The sequence below is a fragment of the Phlebotomus papatasi genome, chromosome 1 (assembly GCF_024763615.1).
Source record: "Phlebotomus papatasi isolate M1 chromosome 1, Ppap_2.1, whole genome shotgun sequence".
Lineage (NCBI taxonomy): Eukaryota > Metazoa > Arthropoda > Insecta > Diptera > Psychodidae > Phlebotomus > Phlebotomus papatasi.
Window position 1 is genome coordinate 68,883,339 of NC_077222.1, and position 20,445 is coordinate 68,903,783.

A 20,445-nucleotide genomic window follows, 5' to 3' on the forward strand; every position below is an offset into this window, starting at 1 on the left:
ATCAAGAAAAAAGCCATGTCCAACTGGTACCGGCAAATTGTCTAACTTGTAACACTATGTCCAACTTATATCACTTTACCCTAGTTTTCATATGACAATTCTCACAAGTTTACAAAAACAGCCCTCACAGCATCAATCCCCGTTGTAATCCGGAATACCCTTATTTTTATTGAAACTTTCTAATGAAATTTAGTTAAATATAAAATGCATATTTTAATAAGAAAATAATTTTTATTGTCTCGGCAGTGGCGTCCGATTCCGACGCTTCTGTAGTCGGGGGTCCTAATCCAAATCCCCAACCTTGGATACCAGTCGTGGCGTATTTGGAGCCTCTGCCGAGACCCAAGGCACCAAGTATGTTTTGTCTGTTGTATTTTACAAAAAAATTCAAGAACCATGATGAAATATCACCATTAGTATATATTTTCACGACAACCAATGCTGTGTTTATTTTCTTTACAATTTTGATTTATTTGCCTCTGGCAACTCTTTCATACCAATGCGATATTCTGTCAATAAAAATGTCTGTAGATGATGTTCATTTTTCTGTGTCAAAAATAGATTTTACATTTTTCTAATTCACTTGATTTTGTAGTAAGAGAAGTCATTATTTTTTTCCTCCAGTTCTCTTTTTTTTATGTAAAACTCTCTCTTTATAACTTGTTCTTTTCATCATGAGACTTTCATATCTTATATAGACCATGAAATTTCCTTTTATACAAAGTAACTTGACGAGACCAGAAAGAGAACTTGATGAAGAAAAATATTGTTTCCTTTTTTCTGAGAAATCTTCCACCCGTTAATTAATAATTTTTGACGAATACTCATTTCAAAATTATATTTATGAATATGAATACATATATATTTATTCCTTAATTTGATAAGTAGAATTTTCATTGCTGTAATTTTCTAAAAGTTAATAAAGTTATAATGAATATTCACTTTCTTTGTGCATGCAAAAAGAGTTTTCAATGTTTGTTTGAACCTTAACATTCACAGGATGTTAAAAGCAATGTTTACCTCATGGGAGAACAATTATCCATGAGTAATTAACCTGAATTTCAAAGTATAATACAGATTAATAGCTTATTCATGATCATGAATGATGTCTTAGTAAGAGAAGTCTAACCAATGAATTTACTTTATGTTATTATCATCTTTTATTATGGTAATCTTTCATAGGCTTATCGTATAATTTTCTTGTTATTTGTTGCTAAAACTGAATTAACAAACTTAATAAGATAGTACAAAGGTAATGTACAGCACGTCTTAGTAGTTTAATGGCTTAATTTGAGGAGTCGTAAAAATATTTCACAACACCTTTTATACATTAAAAACAATAATAATTCAATACAGTATTCAGTACATACATTTCACAGTAAATTGCAATTAAATGTGTAGTATTTTATACAGTTGTCAAGCATTTAATTATTTATTAGCTCACAAAAAATTTTGGATAAGACAAAATAAAATTTTCTATGTTTTTTTTCTCTTTCAGAATGTGATCAAACTTATGTCTCGCGTTCAGGAGGACCGTCTAATGGAACATTTACTGCACCCATGCTCATCAATCCTTCAAATCATTCCAGACAGTGTCTCTACATCTTCCTAGCGGGTCCTGGACAGCGTGTCGAAGTAGTGTTCACATCATTTAATTTGCGGGGGAATCCACCAGAGTAAGAATTCATTACGATTTTAGAAAACTCTTTTCGAAAAAACATTTCGCCAGTATAAACAATTTTCTCAAACATTTAAATTTAATCACTTTCAAATCAAATTTGATCAGTGATAGCTCCGGAACATCTTTTGATTGGCAAAATTTCATTAAATCCAAATTCACATCTCTCTCTCTTTCAAACGTTTTGAATATATGTGTATTCAAATCTTTGGCACACAAATTGAAATAAACTAAATTGAATTTGTTGTCATGCTCAAAAAAAAGAAGTAAAGTATGAAAGAGTGCATTAGACATATGCAAAACTTTTGAAAAAGAAGGGATGTGAATGTTTGATTCAATAAAAATTTCCTAATTTAAAACATATGCAAAAGACATATTAGCAAAGATTTGTATAATATCTACGTACATTTATAGTTGTTTAAAAAGTAAAAACCTTTTTATTATCTATATTTATCTGTTAAAACTGGCATTAGTATTTCCATGCTTTTTTAAAATTCTAAATTGACTACTCATCAAATTAAATTTTTGCTGCTCAAAAGTTGCAATACTTAATCTTTCTAATACACAAAAAATACTACACTGTGCAGAACATTGAATTTTCTTATTTGTCTTCGCTCGGGTTCTCATGCAATTTTCCTTTTTGTTGAGTCTGAACTTTACGAAAATATTTATTGTTTTTAGAGAAAGCTTTGATCAATAAAAAATCGTTAAATTTTCCTTTTTTGAAATTTAAATTGCGTCAGAGAAATCGTGGTTTTGATAAAAAGCGTCGAATGAAATTAACAATTTTGTCTAAATTGCTGAAGCGAAACTAAATTACGAGAAAATTTATAACCTTTTTTTACAATTCAAGCCATAATGACCTAGACAGACTTACGGCTTAAACCGAGAGACGGGTTAGTGGAAGACTGATGAGAATTATTTTGATTACGTTGTCTCTCGGTTTAACTTGTAGGTATGTCCAACACAAGCCCTTTTAAAGTAAAATTCAGCCTTTTTAACCTCAACATATAAAAGAAATTCGATAAATAAAGTTTTAATTAGATAATTTCTTTCGGTTTTTCAATTCATAATTAAAGACTAATAAAGCTTCATTAGTATAAGCTCAGCTAGTATTTAAAAAAAACTGAAAGGTCATCACGACCACCTTTAAAATTTAAGAAAACTCAAAGAAGTTTAATACTCACTGGTTGCGTTTTAACTTACAAGTTTTAGGAAATTTGACACTTTAAAAATTTTAACAAATAATCTAAATCAAAATTTAAAAATTAACAATTTATCTCGAAATTTACTGGATTATTTGAACATGTTGTGCAATCATGGTTTAACTGATTTATTTGTTTTCTCCAGAATTTGCAATTTTCATTGTTTTGATAAAGCTCAAAAACCTCCAATAAGAGGTATCTCGAATTTCGACTTCACGTAATTTTAAAATACTCAGATTTACGCTAAATCCAAAGAATTATGGTGATAAGGAAAGAAATCGAGATTATGTTTTCATTGGATTATCTTTTTGATTACGTTCTATTTCAATTTTTGGATAAAGTGCTATTTCAAGGAAGTTGTGTTAAATTTCGAGCTTACTGTTTGATATGGTTCGGGGTAGGAATTGTGTGAGACTCTTTTCAATTCCCCGCACGGATATACCATAAATGCGGTTAATTCTTGATGAAAATTGTGTATAGGATAAAAAGTGCTGATACCACCTATAATTAATGTCGCATAATTAATATTACGTACCCAGCAATCTATTTACAGCTAAAGCGTTAAAAGTTAATTGAATAACAGAGGGGTAATCTATATGTGGGAGGGTGAAACCTCGTTTAACTCTAAAATTAAGCCATCATAAACAGATTTGGTTTTTTTTCTATCAGCGCAACGTCTCATAATAGGCGTATGTGTAAATTCGAATAATTAATTATTGAATAATAAATTGGAATAAGGCTATAATTAAATTTAGTGTTTAATTATTTTATGATATGATATTCGTAGAATAGTTTTAAAAAATCATTCAGATTTTATTTATTTATTCTAAAAATTCTGAAAGCACCGGGTTCAGCTAAAATTCTACTGAAGTGAGGTATGTAATATTGAGAAAGTTAAGGGAAGACCCTGAAGGAACATTAATCATCCGATGACTCCATTACTCTAAGAACATATAAACATAGACATGAACTGACTTTTTTCACCTGAAAAGCTCGTTCACTCATAGTCTATGAAAGAAAGTCGATTGCGGTATAGACAAAAAGTTATCTTAAGATGTGCGCTCTTCTATGTTGAAGACGAAAAAGAACGCCTTTGTCTTGCAATCAATGAGAATTTTCTTCTACTTGAGTTGAAGAAAGTTTTTAAAATTAATTATTAATTATGCCTTTTTCGCATCTTCCAGTGGGTCTGCCGTTGGAGAAATACCATCGTAAGTATATTTGCATTGTTTAAAGAGGGTTGAACTTAATAAATAGTTTGATGGAGAGGAATGCGTGATGATGTGGAAAAGTTGAAATGAGGGGTGGGCATCTCAAGAAGACAGTTGAAAAAGTTAATACTAAAAATATGTGCATGACATAAGAAGTTTTCTTTTCCTCTCTTCATTCGAATTCTTTGAATATGTGAATTAAATTTGTTGAAACAAATTAAGACCTATTCAGTAAGATTGTAATGTTGCATTGCCAAGGGTTGTTTTACCACTCCATCGACAAGAATTCGCGTGCAATAGAGAAGAACCACCCCCACTAAATCCATTGAAGTAGCTATGTGCATGTACACAAAAAGCCCTCAATTGTAGGTAAAACCACAACAAAGGCGTCTAATGACAAAATGTTTGTGTATATGCTGAAATTTAAATTCAAAACCATGGTACATTATCTCAAATGGAGGTGAAATGAAGGTACAAAAATCCAAAGTGTTTCTTTTCTCATTCATTTTTTCGTTCTTGTTATTATTGCTTTGTACTCCCCTGGAGAATGAATATGAGAAAAACGCTTCGCGGTAAATGTAAAAAAACGAGGATGTTTTATGAACATTAAATGAAATGATATTCTTTGAATAAGACCACTTTTGGCAAAAGATCGTGCAAAAGAAAGCCACATTATGCTTTTCTGCATGAATTAGTGAAGAAATGAAATAAACTTTGCAGAAGACGCGAGTTCATGAATTTTATGCTATACCAAAAGATGATTTTGTATAATTTTAACTAACTAATTTTGATTTTACATTTTTTTCCCTCCCTTATATCATTTCCTTGTCTAAGTCTTGGAACTATAAATTCTATTTTAGTAGTGACCATCGTGAGCATGTAAAAATGTTGGTGAGAGAGAGTGGACGTTCACACAAAGTTCGACAATGTCTTATACAAAATATGGATCTACCAAATTTGGCAAAGTAACAATGTTCAGTCGATGATTTCAAGTGGACAATTACCTCCATGGTCGCCGAATTTAAATTTTCGAGTTAGTATTAAAAATCGGGATATCACACTTCATGATACACGCTTACTCCTAGCCAGAGCACTGTTACTTCTTTTCTTTAATTGAGACGATCAGAGCCGAAGTGGACTGTTTTAATAGCAAAATGCATAAAAAAAGAGACCATTTCTGCTCTAAGCGTCTTAATTATGGGGTAGAGCTCTTCTGTCTGTCGGATATAGTGACACAGTTCGCCAGTTTCATTTGCTTTTAACAATTGTGTGAGACACATTTGCGGGCTGCGGCCTCGCGATCACATCTCATCCCATAGAAATGTTTTTGTAGGATGTGATCTCCCATCGCTACTTCAAATGCGCGCTCTCATCTTTCTTAATCGGCTGATTGCGTCGTGATGTCCTGGGTACCTGTAGGGGAATTCTGTAACAGTATGATAATGTCATATGACAAATTTAAATTTTTTTATGTAATAAATTCAGAAGAACTAATCGAAAATCCAATTCATATCAGTTACAATGAGCTTCATAGAAATCCTTCCAATGACTATTAGATGGTCATTGAGCTTTAATGCTGTCTTGCTTCCGAATTTACCACGAATATTTGTCATATGACAATGTCATATCGTTGCAGAATTCCCCTACTGGTCTCTCTTGACTCCTGGCGGGTCGGCTAGGGTCGGTGGACTGATTGTCCCTAAATAATATCGTGAGTCCTTCAGACGAAATTTATTTGTCAAAAGGGTTTTTGTATATAACTCTCTTGCCACTCAGAAGCGTAGATCGCCTGACACTATTCGAGAGCATTTCCAGATTGGACCTCATTAATTTCTCTTTTCACTTTTTTTTTTTAAAATCAAACTCTTAATTTCTTTTTATTAACGGTATTTTTCTTCATTTTCCTTTCTTTAATTATATTTTATGCCACAAATTTGTAAAAGGAAATTACCCTATGTTTTGTGAGTCAATAAATGAATAAAAGGAAAAAAACGGAAAAAACTAATACTATTACAAAAAAAAATCGATGCTTCTAAGACAAACCCTTTGGAATACTAAATGTCTTAAATAATGATACTTCCATCTGAGTTGTATGTAATATTTGAATTTAAAAACAATAATCGAAGTTACTATCACAATATCGAAAAGAAAATTAGCTAAAAATAATTTTGGTGATCTTACCCCTCACAAATAAGACTTAATAGAAAAAGGGAAGGATCTCGAAGAACTGCAAGTCGCTATAAAACTCCGTTTAGTTTTTAGAATCAGCAAAATGCGTAAGAAAATACGATTAAAAAATACTTTTGGTTTATTTTATATTTTTTTATAATATTATTTAGATTCTAAACTAACACGTTTTTGGATATAATAAAATTATACGATGGTTTATTTTTAAATATTCTATAATATTTTAATATACTACATTTAGATGTGGTTTTTAACACAGTGCAGTGCAGTGTTTAACGGCGTTATCACACTTGCATATTAAAATTTTAATGTGATTCACATTAATTGTCGCTTGTGAGCGTTCAAATATGCTATTTGTGTCTTTGAGTCACTTAATATTTGAGGTTTTCCTATTTATTGATAAAGAAGTGGACTTGGCCTGCAAAAAATAAGTTTAAATTTACCTAAAGCATAAATATTTTTCACATTAAAAAATTAAAGAGAAAATCGCATTAATTTTTCGCATTAATGCTATAAATCAATTTATATCAAATTTTGCGGGCCAAGTCTACCTTTTTATCAACAAATAGATCAAATTTTGAATATAAAATGATTCAAACACACAAATTACACATTTAGACTTTCACCAGCGATAATTAATGTGAATCATATTAAAATTTTAATGTGCAAGTGTGATAACATAGTAATACCTATTTATTTAGTATGACTAATTGCTGTTTTAAATTGTAAGATGGACTCAAGATATTTCTAGAATATATATAATATTTTGAAAGTTAAGTTCCAGTATGAATTTAACATTTTCAGGATCAAAAATTTTGATGTTACACATATTTGAAGAATTATCTTATACCACCTTGCTTTCATTACAAAAAAACTGAACTTTAGGAATCAACTCGTTACTGTATCTATAAATTTAATTAATGAACTTTAAGTTGTTTATTATTATTAATGTATTCTTTTATATTTTCAAAATGATATTTTTGGCGGAAATTCGCTTCCAATATGTAGAGGACTTTTTGCCTATAGGAATACACGAAAACTTTCGATTAAACAATTTTTGGCAAATTTAGCAACAATTTAATAAAAATTTTAACAAAAATCAAGTACTAAAAATTACTAAAAACTTATACAAAACTTAGACACGTATAAAATTAAAGTTTAAAGCCTTTGTTAAGTGGATGAAGGACTATTTCTGATTTTATGATAACAATTTTCATTGAAAGTCAATAAAGAAAATCACTTGATAGTTTTTAATTGTGTGTTCATTTCCTCATTGGTGGATTTGTTCATGTTGTTTTCACAAGTGTGTGGAGCAATGAGAGGAAAATGGGATATAAATTGATATAATCCTCGTTTCGAATACCAGTTCTGATGGGGTTGTGGAGGTTTTTTTTGTAGCAAACTAATGTGGTTTAGTTGAAAACAAGGGACATTTTATCTACCTCTCTATTCTATGCTCTGCAGCTGTGGCACGGAATATATGGATATATATGCGGAGGTACAGTCATCGGATCCAGCTGATTTGATCAATTCTCCCTTCGGTGGTCGCTACTGTGGTCCCATTCCGCCTCGTCGCCGCATTTCGCTGTATCGTGCTATAGCTTTATCGTTTTTTACCAATAAAAACATGACTACTCCGGATGTGTTTGGGGGTCGCTACAGTTTCATCAATGAATGTAAGTTTCAATTCATTTCTGCCCATACATTCCCCATTTGCAGCCTCAATCCCTCATCCTGCAAAATTACCTCCATGTCTGTCGTGCCAGGAATGGTTATAAAAAGCCAGTCTCATGATGTGAAATTTTCATTTGCAGCGGAATTCGAAGTCGGTCAACCTGTCATTGGATCCCCCTGCTCCTACATCGTCAACATTTCCCAGAATCGTACAGGATCGATAATTTCACCCACTTATCCAGGTGCCTATCCCAAAGATATGTCTTGCACTTATCAATTTATCGGTAAATCCAATCAACGTGTGCGACTGGAGTTTCGTGATTTTGATCTCTTCTTCGGTGGACCACAGTAAGTTAAGCAAATTTAATTATTTACACTACATTAAGAACTACCTTTTATCTTTCCCTATCACAGGTCAACACTTACAATTTCTCATTATACTCAGTGTTTAGATGTTAATCGAAAATTTATGGGGAAGTTTGCATGAGCATCATAAATATATTATTTTATAAAACTCATTATATAAATTTTAATCGTACTTCACGAAGCGTGAAATTCGGGTTATGGACTAGGGGTTTTTGCTTCACATTTGAAAATGTCTGTAATTTTTTTTAACTCTGAGATACAGCTTTGGCCTTTGAGGGTGATAAAAGAATATTTGTATTAACCTTAATTTCAAGTTAAAATTTCCTTTCTTAGTATCTTAGAACAGCAATTTAAGTGTATGTGGATTTCGTTCCCAAATCTGTCGAGATCAAATATTTATATTTTTAAATTGAAGTTTGTATACGAATAAATGCGTTGATGCTTTTATCATTTCTAACATGCTTTGAAATTTTGCTCATTTTAAGTTTATAGTATGGGACAAGAAAGTGATGTAAAGTTTAAGGTTTCACCTCAATCGATTTAAAAGTTTTAAATTTATTTTTTGAAATCATGACTTTGATTATTTTAAAGTATAATAATACACATTTTAGGACAAAAATCTGTTCTGAAATGATCTAATTTGTAAAATATATATCTCTTTCGGCTTGTGAGATATTCAACTTTAAAGCTTTTTTTTTATATACATTACTAAAGTAAACATATCTTCAGTAGAAGAATCAATTTGGGTCAGTAAAAAATTCTAGAGAATTCAAAATTATACAATATCTCATATGTCTAAATTTCAGATGGTTTTTAGCTTCTTAATTTTCCCTTTACCTACAATATTTTACATTACAATTTCTGATGCTTTATTAATATATTATCCAATCTTCTGCAGTCTTATAAAACGCCTATTTCTTTTAACTTTTATAAATGATATTTTAATTTTCTTTGGTAACAAATTAAACCGAAATACGTTCACAGAATAATTTATTGTTCAATGAGTTCAAATGTTGTCGTCCACAAATGATTTCCTTACAAGCGTCAACACAATGTTTTAAAGATTTTTTTCGAAAATAAAGTGTTCTATTTTTAGTTTCAGAAAAAGTCCTTTTAATTGACTTTGTACTACAACTTTTAAAAAATAGATATTAGTGGAGAATACCGCTTTCAGTATTTTGAATAAATTACAGAAAGCAAAGAATTTAACTAAATGGATATCTTCTAAATTGTTAATCTTAATATTGGGGGGGGGGGGGGCCTGAAGCAAAATGGGTCAGGTTGGAAATTTGAAAGATCCATCCTCCTAAATAAAAGAAACCGAGGCTTAAATACATTAGTTTTAGCACCTTCTAACTAAAGTACATAAGAATTTCATGGAAATTTGTATAATTTTTTTCAAATATAAAATAAACCGTGGTAAAGGTTTTTCTATCTTAAGGGGGAAGCCTGAAATTTATATTTTTTATTGTTTTATACAATAAACTATTTTTGAAAATATCCCACAAATAAGAAAAAAATCGAAATATTTTCGAAGATCCAGGAATTAAAGCAAAAAGCGCCGAAAAGATTTATAAGTGTTTGTGCGTACATTCAAAACTTTAAAGAGAGTTTTCTCCACTTCTTATTTTTATAACTTTTTAAAATGGGTGGGAAAGATAAAAAAAAACTTATGAACAGAATGAAATGAATAAAAGTTTATTCTCCTCAGAATTAAATTCTTTTCTAAATGAAATTCTAAATGGTGTTCTAAACGTGTTAAAGTCAATGTTTAATTTCAAAATATGCACTTTGAAACAACTCGAAAAAATTCCCATTTTTAAATTTTCTCCTTTGTTTATTTAATGAAATACGCTTATGATAAATGAAAATCTTTTTAGATTTTTTTCTCTGAGTGATAATTCTCATTTTGTAATTTTTTTCGAAAAAAAAATAATTTAAGCACTTTAAATATGTATATATTAAGGTGGGGTAACCGGATCATTTTCCGAAGAGTGCTACTTAAACGCTTGTTTTTGGACTGATGAAATTCTTTTTCACTTCTTCTAAATCCACAGAATTATTCACTATTTCATTCAGAAACATAATATAAAAATTTATCAAAAATAGTAAAGAAAATTTATAAAATAATTATAATACTGAAATAAGTCAGCATGCACTAACTGGGTAGCCTTTTCGCTAATTTCCTTTTAATTAAACCTTTGGATTTAAAATACTTTTTTCACAAAAAAAAAACAATAAATGTTTTCAAACAACCAGCTGACATTAGCGAATATAATCACTGCTAGAAAATTTTTAGTGGTACAAGATTGAAATGAGTCGATTACAGTCAAGTGTGATAATCCGGGCACTCACTTATTTAATGGATAAAGATATTATTTTTGCTTTTTCTCATACTTGAATTGTTATATTATGTTACTGTAGTGACTATATTACGGAAATAAAAATAAAAATATTATTTTAATTGGATTAGTCATAAACGATCCAGATAGCGAAGTGCCCAGATTAGCACACTTGACTATATAAACCGTATAAACATATGCTGAAAATTTCATAAAGTTTGGTCTTTCTCTTCTTCTTAAAAAATTGTGAAAACTGCTAAATTTTGCCTTTCAATTCAGACTTCCCCCTTGACGCTCATCGGATTCCTAATTGTCTCTGAACCATTGATGGTTAATTGAGGGAGCAACATGACATAATAAGAAAAAAGACTTGATGAGAGAATAAGCATTTTAAATTATTGAAATTTTATCAATGGTTTAGAACAATACACAAAAAATGAGCATGAAATTTCTTCTTAGTAATTAAGTGGTAACATATATTTCATATATTTCAACAAATTTACATTTAATGAAATTTTACATGTTGTGATAAATCTTTAAAAGTTATTCCTTTATTTTATTATTGCTAACATGTAGTATATTTTCTGACTTTTCAGTTGTCCATTTGATTTTGTGAAAGTGTACGACGGCTTAGACAACACTTCAGCTCTTGTGGGCACTTACTGTGGCCAACAGAGGAATCTTGTGCTGTATTCTAGTGAATCGAATCTCTTTGTGCATTTCTACACACTCCAACGAACGGCCAATACACAGAATCGTGGCTTCAAAGGAATTTTCGAATTTAGCGAAAGTTTTGTTAAATTAGATTTTATAAGTGAGTAATTATCTATATTTCCTTATCAAAGCACAACGTTGTCTGATTAAATGGGAAATTTTCTTTTAATCTTCCACATGTGAAAATCCTTTGATGTCTATAAAATTCAACCAGGTCATAACGATGGTGAACACATTCGTGGGTCCGAGTGTGATCAGAAGATTCTGTCGGGAAAGGAATCATCAGGGTTTGTCTATTCGCCCAATTATCCATACCCGTTTATTCCGAAAGTAGTTTGTAGGTGAGTTGTAGTACATCATAAAGTATAATACTCAAAATGGTACTGCAATTGTCTGTTCATTGGCCCCATATATAACTCCAAATCTACAGTATAATTACTCAATGTGAATTATTTGGAATGGGTCAAAAGTGTGAGGAAGATCTGGCAAAATGCCAGATTTGCAAAGTTATTGTTCAAATTGTACACCCATTTTTGATCCTTCAACCATTCTCAGTGGTTAATGCAATTTTCTATGTTTAATTGATGCAATTGTAGACCATAAATTAATTTCAGATGCAAACATCATAAACACAATATACACATTAAATCCTACATGATCATACTTAAATGCTCCTTTTCCACTCTTTACAGATATTTTATTTACGGTATGCAAGATGCACAGAATTTGGAACGAGTTAAACTTGAATTTTCCAAATTTGAAATACCAAAAGTCGAACATAAAGACAAAAGCGAGTAAGTATATTATATATGTATGTGTGTTGAATATGAAAAAGAAATTCAATGTGAAGAAAGCAAATTATAGCTTGGGATATCTTTTGATGTTGTACACCTCACTTCAAAATGCCATAATATTCAATATCAGCAAGATTTTTCCGTATATCAAGTGCCGTGTATTGAAATATCCATGGCGGAATTTGAAAAACAATTCGTGATTTTGGGAAATACGACAGCATGTAGCATAATTTGTGTTTATTGTTCATGAGAAATTGCTGAAATCACACGGAAAGATGGAAAAGTTTTTGCCTTTGATCTCTTCACGACTCAATCTTCTCCACTGAAATCCTCTCACATATAGCTAAACAAGTATACAATACTAGAGAGATAAAGAGAGAAATGTATTTTTGGGAAATTTTTAGATACAAAACACTATGAGATGCATTCACAGAAAAGAATCATTGCCGGAAGAACTTGTTATATTAGAGTACGAATGATCATGACTGTGAAATATTCAAAGTCAAAGATACAAGATTATATTCATTGTCCGTGACATTTGGCAGTGAACGCAAGCATTATATCCCCAGAAATTGTAGCACATCTAGGAATGAAATAAAATATTATGAATATTAATAAAAAAATGAAATTATATTTTTCACAAAATAATTAATAGAATCCGAAATCTCTATTTCACAAAATTAATAATCATTTAATTTTCTTTTACAATCTTCAACGTAAAAAATTAAAGATTATATTTAAATTGGGATTGGTAAAAATCCCGAAGAATCTGACATTGTCTTGATCCAAAAATCCGGATGTAGGATGAAATAGCCCCAGACTAATTGTTTATTCAGTCTTTCCGATAACAACTGTGACTCCCGAAATGCTTGAGAAGTGTCTGAGTGGGAATGTTATTACAAATTTCAAGAGTGCTATAAACGTGGCTTGCGATGGTGGCATGGTAATAATAATAATAGACACTGTATGTGTTCTATGCTGAGAATCACGGTGAACGGATGATTTGGCATGATTTCCAAATGCCAATTGAAATCATTTCACGCCATCCAATCATTCAATTTATGATGCTACATTACACATGTGCGTGCTCTCAATTTCTTCCAAACAGCCTCAACACCAATACATGTGGTGACTTAAGAGGCGGAAGGACTTATCATCTCAGCAGACTTATAGAAAGGTCATGTGGCGAGTGGTACTCTCTCGATGGGGCCCCATTCCGTTGTATTGTGTGTTTGTTTTAAAGACTATCAAGTATGACCATTACCCATTTGCCTAATGACCCAGTTGATGGACTTGATTATTTCTAACAATTTCATTTGCCAATAATTGATTCAATAGAGCCAATAATCCTAATTGACTCAAGTGTTTTGAAGATGTCGTCTATAGAAACATTTGGAAAATTACTTTTACCATTTATCTGTATTAAACATCATCTATTAATACTTTAGCCGAGATTGAGCAATATATACATTCCCCATTATAATTTGAAAAGTATAATGATGATGAGAGGCTGGAAGAACTAATTGTAAAGTTTTCTTTTGAAAATAACGTCTTTGATATTTTACGAGATGTCTCTCTGGGTACTATACGATGTCGAGGTGAGAAGGATAACCCGTGAATGACTGAGAAGTACTTTACAAAATTGCTATTAAAAATTTATAAATTGTTTCAAAAGTCCAGACACTGTTTGTCAGATGAAAGTTTCTCGGCTCCATCCAGCAACTTTTAGTCACATCACTGTTTTCCAGGAAGTTTCTTCGTCAGTTTCTTCTGATATGTATCCATAGGGACATCCGTTGGTATAGGGAGAAATGGGACGGGAAGAGTAGTGGGTTGAATAGAAAAGTCTCAAGAGATATCATATAATGAAGAAACTATTTGGAATGGCTTAATTGATTTCTCGTTTCTCTACCCTTTGTTCAATTGCAGATCAAATTGCACAGATGGATATTTGAAGATTTACTTGAAAGGGCAAGAAACCACAGACAGTTACGACAAGTTTGACCATGAATTGTGCGGCACCGAAATTCCGCCACCAGTTGTAAGCGATGGACCCCGCCTTGTGATGGTGTTCAGCTCAGGTGAGCTTCAGGGAGGTGGCTTTAAAGCAAAGTACTCCTTTGAGACGGAGTACAAGATACCAGGTACTGCGGCACCTGATGGCACGTGCAGCTTCACATATCGCAGTATATCGCGCAAAAAAGGTGAATTCAACAGTCCGCGCTATCCTTCCAACTATCCCTCTGAAACCAATTGTTCCTACGTCTTCCTCGCGACACCAAACGAACAAGTCACCATTGTCTTCGACAACTTCAAGGTGAAGGCTGACAATGCCAACACTACTGGAGGAGCTTATGGGTGAGTATTTTTCACTGTTCCCAACCAATGCTTCCGCATCATCATTTACAGTCAATTTCACTGAATCATACAACCCATCACAACGTAGTCTATAACAATATATTCGGAAGCCTTATTAAGATTTAGTCTCGTCAGAGCGAAATAACTGCTCAGAATCTCTCATCCTCTATTGATAATCAGTCAAAAAGAATAGCTTCTTGGCTTCTTCTCATTAGACATTCTTCGCCCAATAAGCTTTGATATGATGAAAATCTATAAAGATTAGCCTAGGCTATTCGGACACTAAGAATTACTTATAAGTACAATGTCCGCTCATTAACTATTTATATAGTATTTAGACTAGAGGCAGGGGCCTCTCGACATTTCATTTTTCCATGCGTTTTTGCGTAGAGACACTGAAGACTATTGGCAAGTTTATTTTCTAAAAGAGAATTGACTTATCAGTCTTATATATTTCAAAATCGTACATTAAAAGCTATCTAAAAATGCATATTTCATAATGTTCGCCGAAATAATACAAGAACTACGAGCAAATTTGTTTAAGTCGCGAAGTAATATCTTCAAAATTTTTACAAGGAAAAGTGAAAAATATCTTCACTTTTTATTAAGATTGTAGGCCCCTAACTAGAGGTTAAACTCATATTTCAAATTTTTGTAATTTCTTAACAAATTTTGCAAAATTTCTTAAATCAATATTGCCCTGAATATAAAATCTTAATTTGAAAATAGTGCAAAAGATTTTACATGTTCAGTAATCAAGTGATTCTTGAATCATGTTAGGAAAACTTAGGTTAAAAAGGCATTTTGAATAAAAATATTTCCCCTAGATCCTAGATAGGAATGACTTTATTTGAACACGATGATTTGAAACTAGTAAGACGCTCTTACTGTGTTATCACACTTGCACATTAAAATTTTAATATGATTCACATTAATTATTGTCGCTGGTGAGAGTTCAAATGTGTAATTTGTGTATTTGAATCATTTTATATTCAAAATTTGATCTATTTGTTGATAAAAAGGTAGACTTGTCCCGCAAAATTTGATATAAATTTTGCTGAGGCTGTATAGAAATCAGAATGTAAGGAACCTGAGCTTATTTGAATTAAATTTGTACTTATAAATAAATAATAATGTATAACTGCATAATAATGTAAAATAGGCCCTCCATAATTCTAAAAAAATTACAATTTTAGTCAAGTTAATTAATCTTTCATATTTAAAATGTTATTACGAGGTGTGTTCAAGAAGTAAGGTGAATTTTTATTTAATATCGAAAAATACTTATTTATTCATGAAAATCTATTTTGTTCTATTCAAAGCAATCCGTGTCAGATATAATGCACTAGTGCTTAAGCTTTTTCCAATCCTCGAAGTCCTTCTGATATGCACTTTTTGATATGGCTTCGAGCTCTTCCGGTGATGGGATTTTTATCTGCTTAATCCTGCCAAAACGCCATGTTTTCATGGGGATTTTCAGTTCCAGGAATATGAAAAAGTCTCTGTGCACCGATTCTAGTAAAAACGATGGCCGAGGTATGATTAAGGACTTGGTTTTGGCCAAAAAATCACGAACAAACAGAGATGTATGGAGAAGCTTTCCGAGCAAATTTCTCTATCACATGTTTCATGCCCAAAACAGCTAGCAAGTATTGCATAGAAGGAACGAGCTGATATGCCGATAAGCTCAAATATTTTGTGATTTCACAATTTTCCATGAAAAATGCTTCGACATTTTTATATGTTTTTGACGTCCAGAGCTAGTATCATCATTAGCATGTTCTAGGCCTTCTGTGAAGAGCCTGTATCACTTATAAAAATTCCATTTGTTTAAAATATACTCTCTAAGTATTAAAAAAAAATCCTCAAGCACATTGATACAGGTTTAACATTTGTAAGACTAATTAAAAGTGCAAGAGGATTGATTGATCGTGCCAACATTATATTAGGGACATATCCACCAAGATAACAAAAAAGAAAAATCAAGAATCGAATATAGCCCGAGAAATGTGAAAATTCACCTTACTTTTTGAATATACCTCACACGTTCCTTTAAACCTTTTTAATAAACAAAAATCAATTATACAAAAAGTAATAACATTTTACATTGATTTGAATTGTAACGATAACGAATATACAATTTTCACTTTAAATCATTTCCAATGCAAATGTCTCTCAAAAGTTAAGTTAACTTCTGACAGTATTGCAAAGTTATTAACTTGTCGATTTTTATTCGGAAGAATATATTTGGCTTACGAATATAACCGATATTATACGTTTTATTCTTGCTTGTGAAAGTTAATTAATTTTTGTAATATGACTTTCTCAAGAAGGATACTTATTGGTTTAATTAAAACTTTTAAGTTATAATGTGCAGAATGAACGTCTTTTTCGACATTTATCCACAACTCTAATTAGTCTCGTTCTCGTACTTGAAATTGAAATTCAAATATGTCTTGAATGTTAATGAAAGACCACCCATTTAACTTTGTGGTCTAACATTAATAGTTCACATTTAAATTTATGTTCTTGTATTATATATTATTTCAGTTTGTTTAATTTTAATATAATCTTGTAACTTAATTAATAAAATTGACTAATGTATAAAATTTTCTGAAATAGTTATATATGAAATTTTTCTTTTACAGTTCAATTAAATTAAAAGTAAAATAAAGTTTAAAAAAAACCACATTTGTTCTTATCTAGAAGTACAAATCTAGAAGAATATAGCTCAAATCCGAATGAAAAAATTAAAAGTGACTTATGATCAAAATTCTTTAACGAATTAAAAAAAAATCCTCTGATCATCTGAAGTTTTCAAGTTATATTTTTTATCTTAGTTAGAATTTTTTTCTTTAAGCCACTGACTGGTGACTTATGTCCTTAATGGTTAAATAAAATGTATTTTTTTAATTTAATTTATGGAATTTAAAGAGGAACAATATAAATATTTATTAAATTTTCATTTTACTTATACCTCATATGTTGAATGAAAGTTTTGATTTAGAGAACGATGCAACTTTGTTTTATATCTTAATAAAAAAAAAAGATGTCAAGTTTTATAATTTAAGTATAAGAATTTGGTTTGTAAGATTAAGGTTCTTGTGCAGACTTATCTCGTTCTGAATATAAATAAACTCTGTCTAAACTTATTTTGTCAGCAAAGTTACGAGCTTTGATACCTCATTCTCAAAGTTGCGGCTTAGTGGAAAATGATAGAAATGTAGCTTAAACATTATTTCGAATATAATTAAACTAAGCTATCTCTCGTCTGATCATCAGGTCTGCCAAGGTTCTTAAATTACTAAACCAGACAACATCTCTAAAGCTACATCACGCTGTTAATTTGTCTGATTTTATTATAAAAATGTTAAGCCAAATTATTAAATATTTACACAGACTTTCGGTTTTAGGTATGTTATAAAAAATTAGTTATAAGTTTTATAAATGCATACTTTTTGAAATTATATCCCACAGGATTGAAAATAAAAAATAAAAGAATTGTAAATTTGAAAAAAAAAAGCTAGTTCAAGATTTTAAGAGAAAAATCTCAATGTCCCGTCATCAAAATTGTACTGGAAAAATAAAAGGATCATACATAAATCATATTTGATCCTTTTTGAAAAGATGGATCATATTTAATCCTTTGTCCTTTGTCTTCCTTTGTGTCTCTTAAAATTTTGTATGCACATTTACACCTCTGAGTGGGAGAACTGCATCTTAGAGAACTGCAAAGATGATTTAGGTGTGATTCCTTCATAATCACATCTATTTTATTTGTACTTATTCGTTTCAAAGGATCCCCGATGATCCTTGAATTTTTACCATAATATGATAAATTTAGACTTAACTGAACATATCCGCTGTAGGGGGAATTGGGGCTACTTTGAGCTGTGGGGCTACATTGTTATACGATATTTTTGCATATTTCTCAAGGAAACTGGGTTTTAACATGATGTAATTTGAATAGATAAGACAATTTTGGATCTAAATAAAATAATTGTAAGAACCAGCTTGATTTAGAAAGAGGCGAAAAAGTCGTATAATAATCTAGCCCCACAGCTCAAAGTAGCCCCACCTCTCCCATAGTTTTCTGTTAGGCAAAATAAATTAAAGCATTTTATATTATTTAGTAACATGAAAACTTTTACTCCATCCCTAGAAATTTTGAACAACCCACTTAATCCCAGTAAATTGTTTTAATGAGAAATACAATATTAATACGTCAGCAAATACCCCCAAAAATCTATTTTCATGTCATTAGCAAACACTTGTTATATATAGCATAGGGTGAAAGAGTGTGCTTACCTAAAAAAATGCAAATTCACCCAAGAAATTCTATGTTTATTGAAGACTTTGGAACTTTTGGAAGCTTCACTGGGAGTCTGTCCTCTCACGAGGAAAATTTAATTGCGTGTTAATTCCAAGAGATTCCACTGAATAATTCACTTGAGTGATTCAATATCTGAGGATCTTTTGAAGCATGTCGCATACATATAGTGTGACCCCAACCCAATATAACCCATACTCTATGTATTCCAACAAACATTGTCAAAATCGAAATGTATCAATTTGAATTTCAATTTTCGGAGAAAGTTGGGGACTTTTGTAATCCATATTAGAAAATTATCATACATATGAAAATGGTGTGGTCAGAGAGTTTCTTAGTTGCTTATTGAATTATTTAACTTACGAATACATTTATGCTTTGTTTCCTCCATCATTCAGCATCAATGTATGCCTTGAGGACTGGCTGGAGATGTATGTGGTGTATCGTGATGGAAGTGATCGCTTCCTGGGCAGATACTGCAGCTTTACTGCTCCTGGCCCTGTAGAGAGTCCACAAAGAGCAGTGGGTATTCGAGTCTTCCTTCATACTGATCAGGAAAATGTTGCTAGTGGCTTCAAAGCGCGCTACATCTTCGAAGCAGCCAAATCTGTTTTTGGGGATTGTGGTGGTAACTACACTGGGCAAGATTCGGGTGTCATCACATCGCCTAATTTTCCTGCAAATTACCATGGGCCAGGAAAGGGATTGGCATCGAGTGCGTGCAATTGGTACATTACAGCACGAATTGGATACAAGATTTTGCTCAATTTTGAAGTCTTCTCCGTCGAAGGAGATCCAGCTGGTATGCATGTCTTTGTCAAAACCTTGGTAAAGAACTTGATAAAGAACACATATTCAATGTTTCATGCAGGTCGCGGATGTCCGGCTGCCGTGTTACGTTTATGGACATTTCCAGAGTCCGATGCTGCGCCCCAAGAGCTTTGCGGAGAGAAATTGGCTGAACAATGGCACTACATGTCCCAGGGGCAAACGGCTAGAATCAGTTTCACAACGACCGATAAGACTATCGGTGCACAGGTATAAAATTCTCTATAGCATAATACGATATGGCCTTACTAACAGACTGATTAATATTTTAGGGCTTCCGAATTGTTTGGACTGAAGTACAAGACACTGGTCCGGGGCCACCATCAAGCATAGCGAATATGTGCGAGCCCACATATCACTTCATGTGTGAGCATTCAAACTATTGCATCGCAGAAAAGCTGCGCTGCGACAACGTGAAGAACTGTGGACCCGGAGATGATTCCGATGAAATGCATTGTGAGTCGTGAGTGAGTCGAACGGTTCAGTTCATTTTCTTTTGTTTTATTATTTTCTTAATTTCTTTATAATTAAGCATTTAACCAATTGATTTTGAATTACAATGGTAATTATTTAGTTTATTCCGTTAAAGGAGTGAATACACTTAGGATTAAAATCATGTCTTTGCAATTTAAAAACAAGTGCGTTTGTCATTATAACCAGCGCACAATAACTTTTGTTTGTAAATATTTTTCCAAAATTTTCCATGAGAATGAGCGAGATGACTAGATCTAGATCTCACTCTCATTGAAATTTCAAAA

The 20,445-nt window shown here is 31.7% G+C and overlaps 1 protein-coding gene across 18 annotated transcripts in view; it reads left to right on the top strand.

The window, feature by feature from the left end:
* The window catches only part of LOC129798743 (dorsal-ventral patterning tolloid-like protein 1), a 152,386-nt gene that overhangs the window by 121,723 nt on the left and 10,218 nt on the right, over nt 1-20,445 (top strand). For 13 of the 18 annotated variants that reach the window (XR_008751462.1, XM_055842067.1, XM_055842059.1 and 10 more), the window contains 12 exons: nt 247-354; nt 1,499-1,676; nt 4,068-4,094; nt 7,746-7,957; nt 8,096-8,303; nt 11,260-11,477; nt 11,592-11,718; nt 12,070-12,171; nt 14,101-14,529; nt 19,258-19,661; nt 19,731-19,897; nt 19,960-20,143. Coding sequence is in view for 16 of the 18 variants with exons in the window: in XM_055842067.1 (XP_055698042.1) it covers nt 247-354; nt 1,499-1,676; nt 4,068-4,094; nt 7,746-7,957; nt 8,096-8,303; nt 11,260-11,477; nt 11,592-11,718; nt 12,070-12,171; nt 14,101-14,529; nt 19,258-19,661; nt 19,731-19,897; nt 19,960-20,143 (2,364 nt within the window). In the remaining 2 variants the exon portion in view is untranslated. Of the gene's footprint in view, nt 1-246; nt 355-1,498; nt 1,677-4,067; nt 4,095-7,745; nt 7,958-8,095; nt 8,304-11,259; nt 11,478-11,591; nt 11,719-12,069; nt 12,172-14,100; nt 14,530-19,257; nt 19,662-19,730; nt 19,898-19,959; nt 20,155-20,445 lie in introns of all 18 variants that reach the window. The other 5 variants (XR_008751463.1, XM_055842150.1, XM_055842195.1 and 2 more) reach the window with 3 other exon arrangements.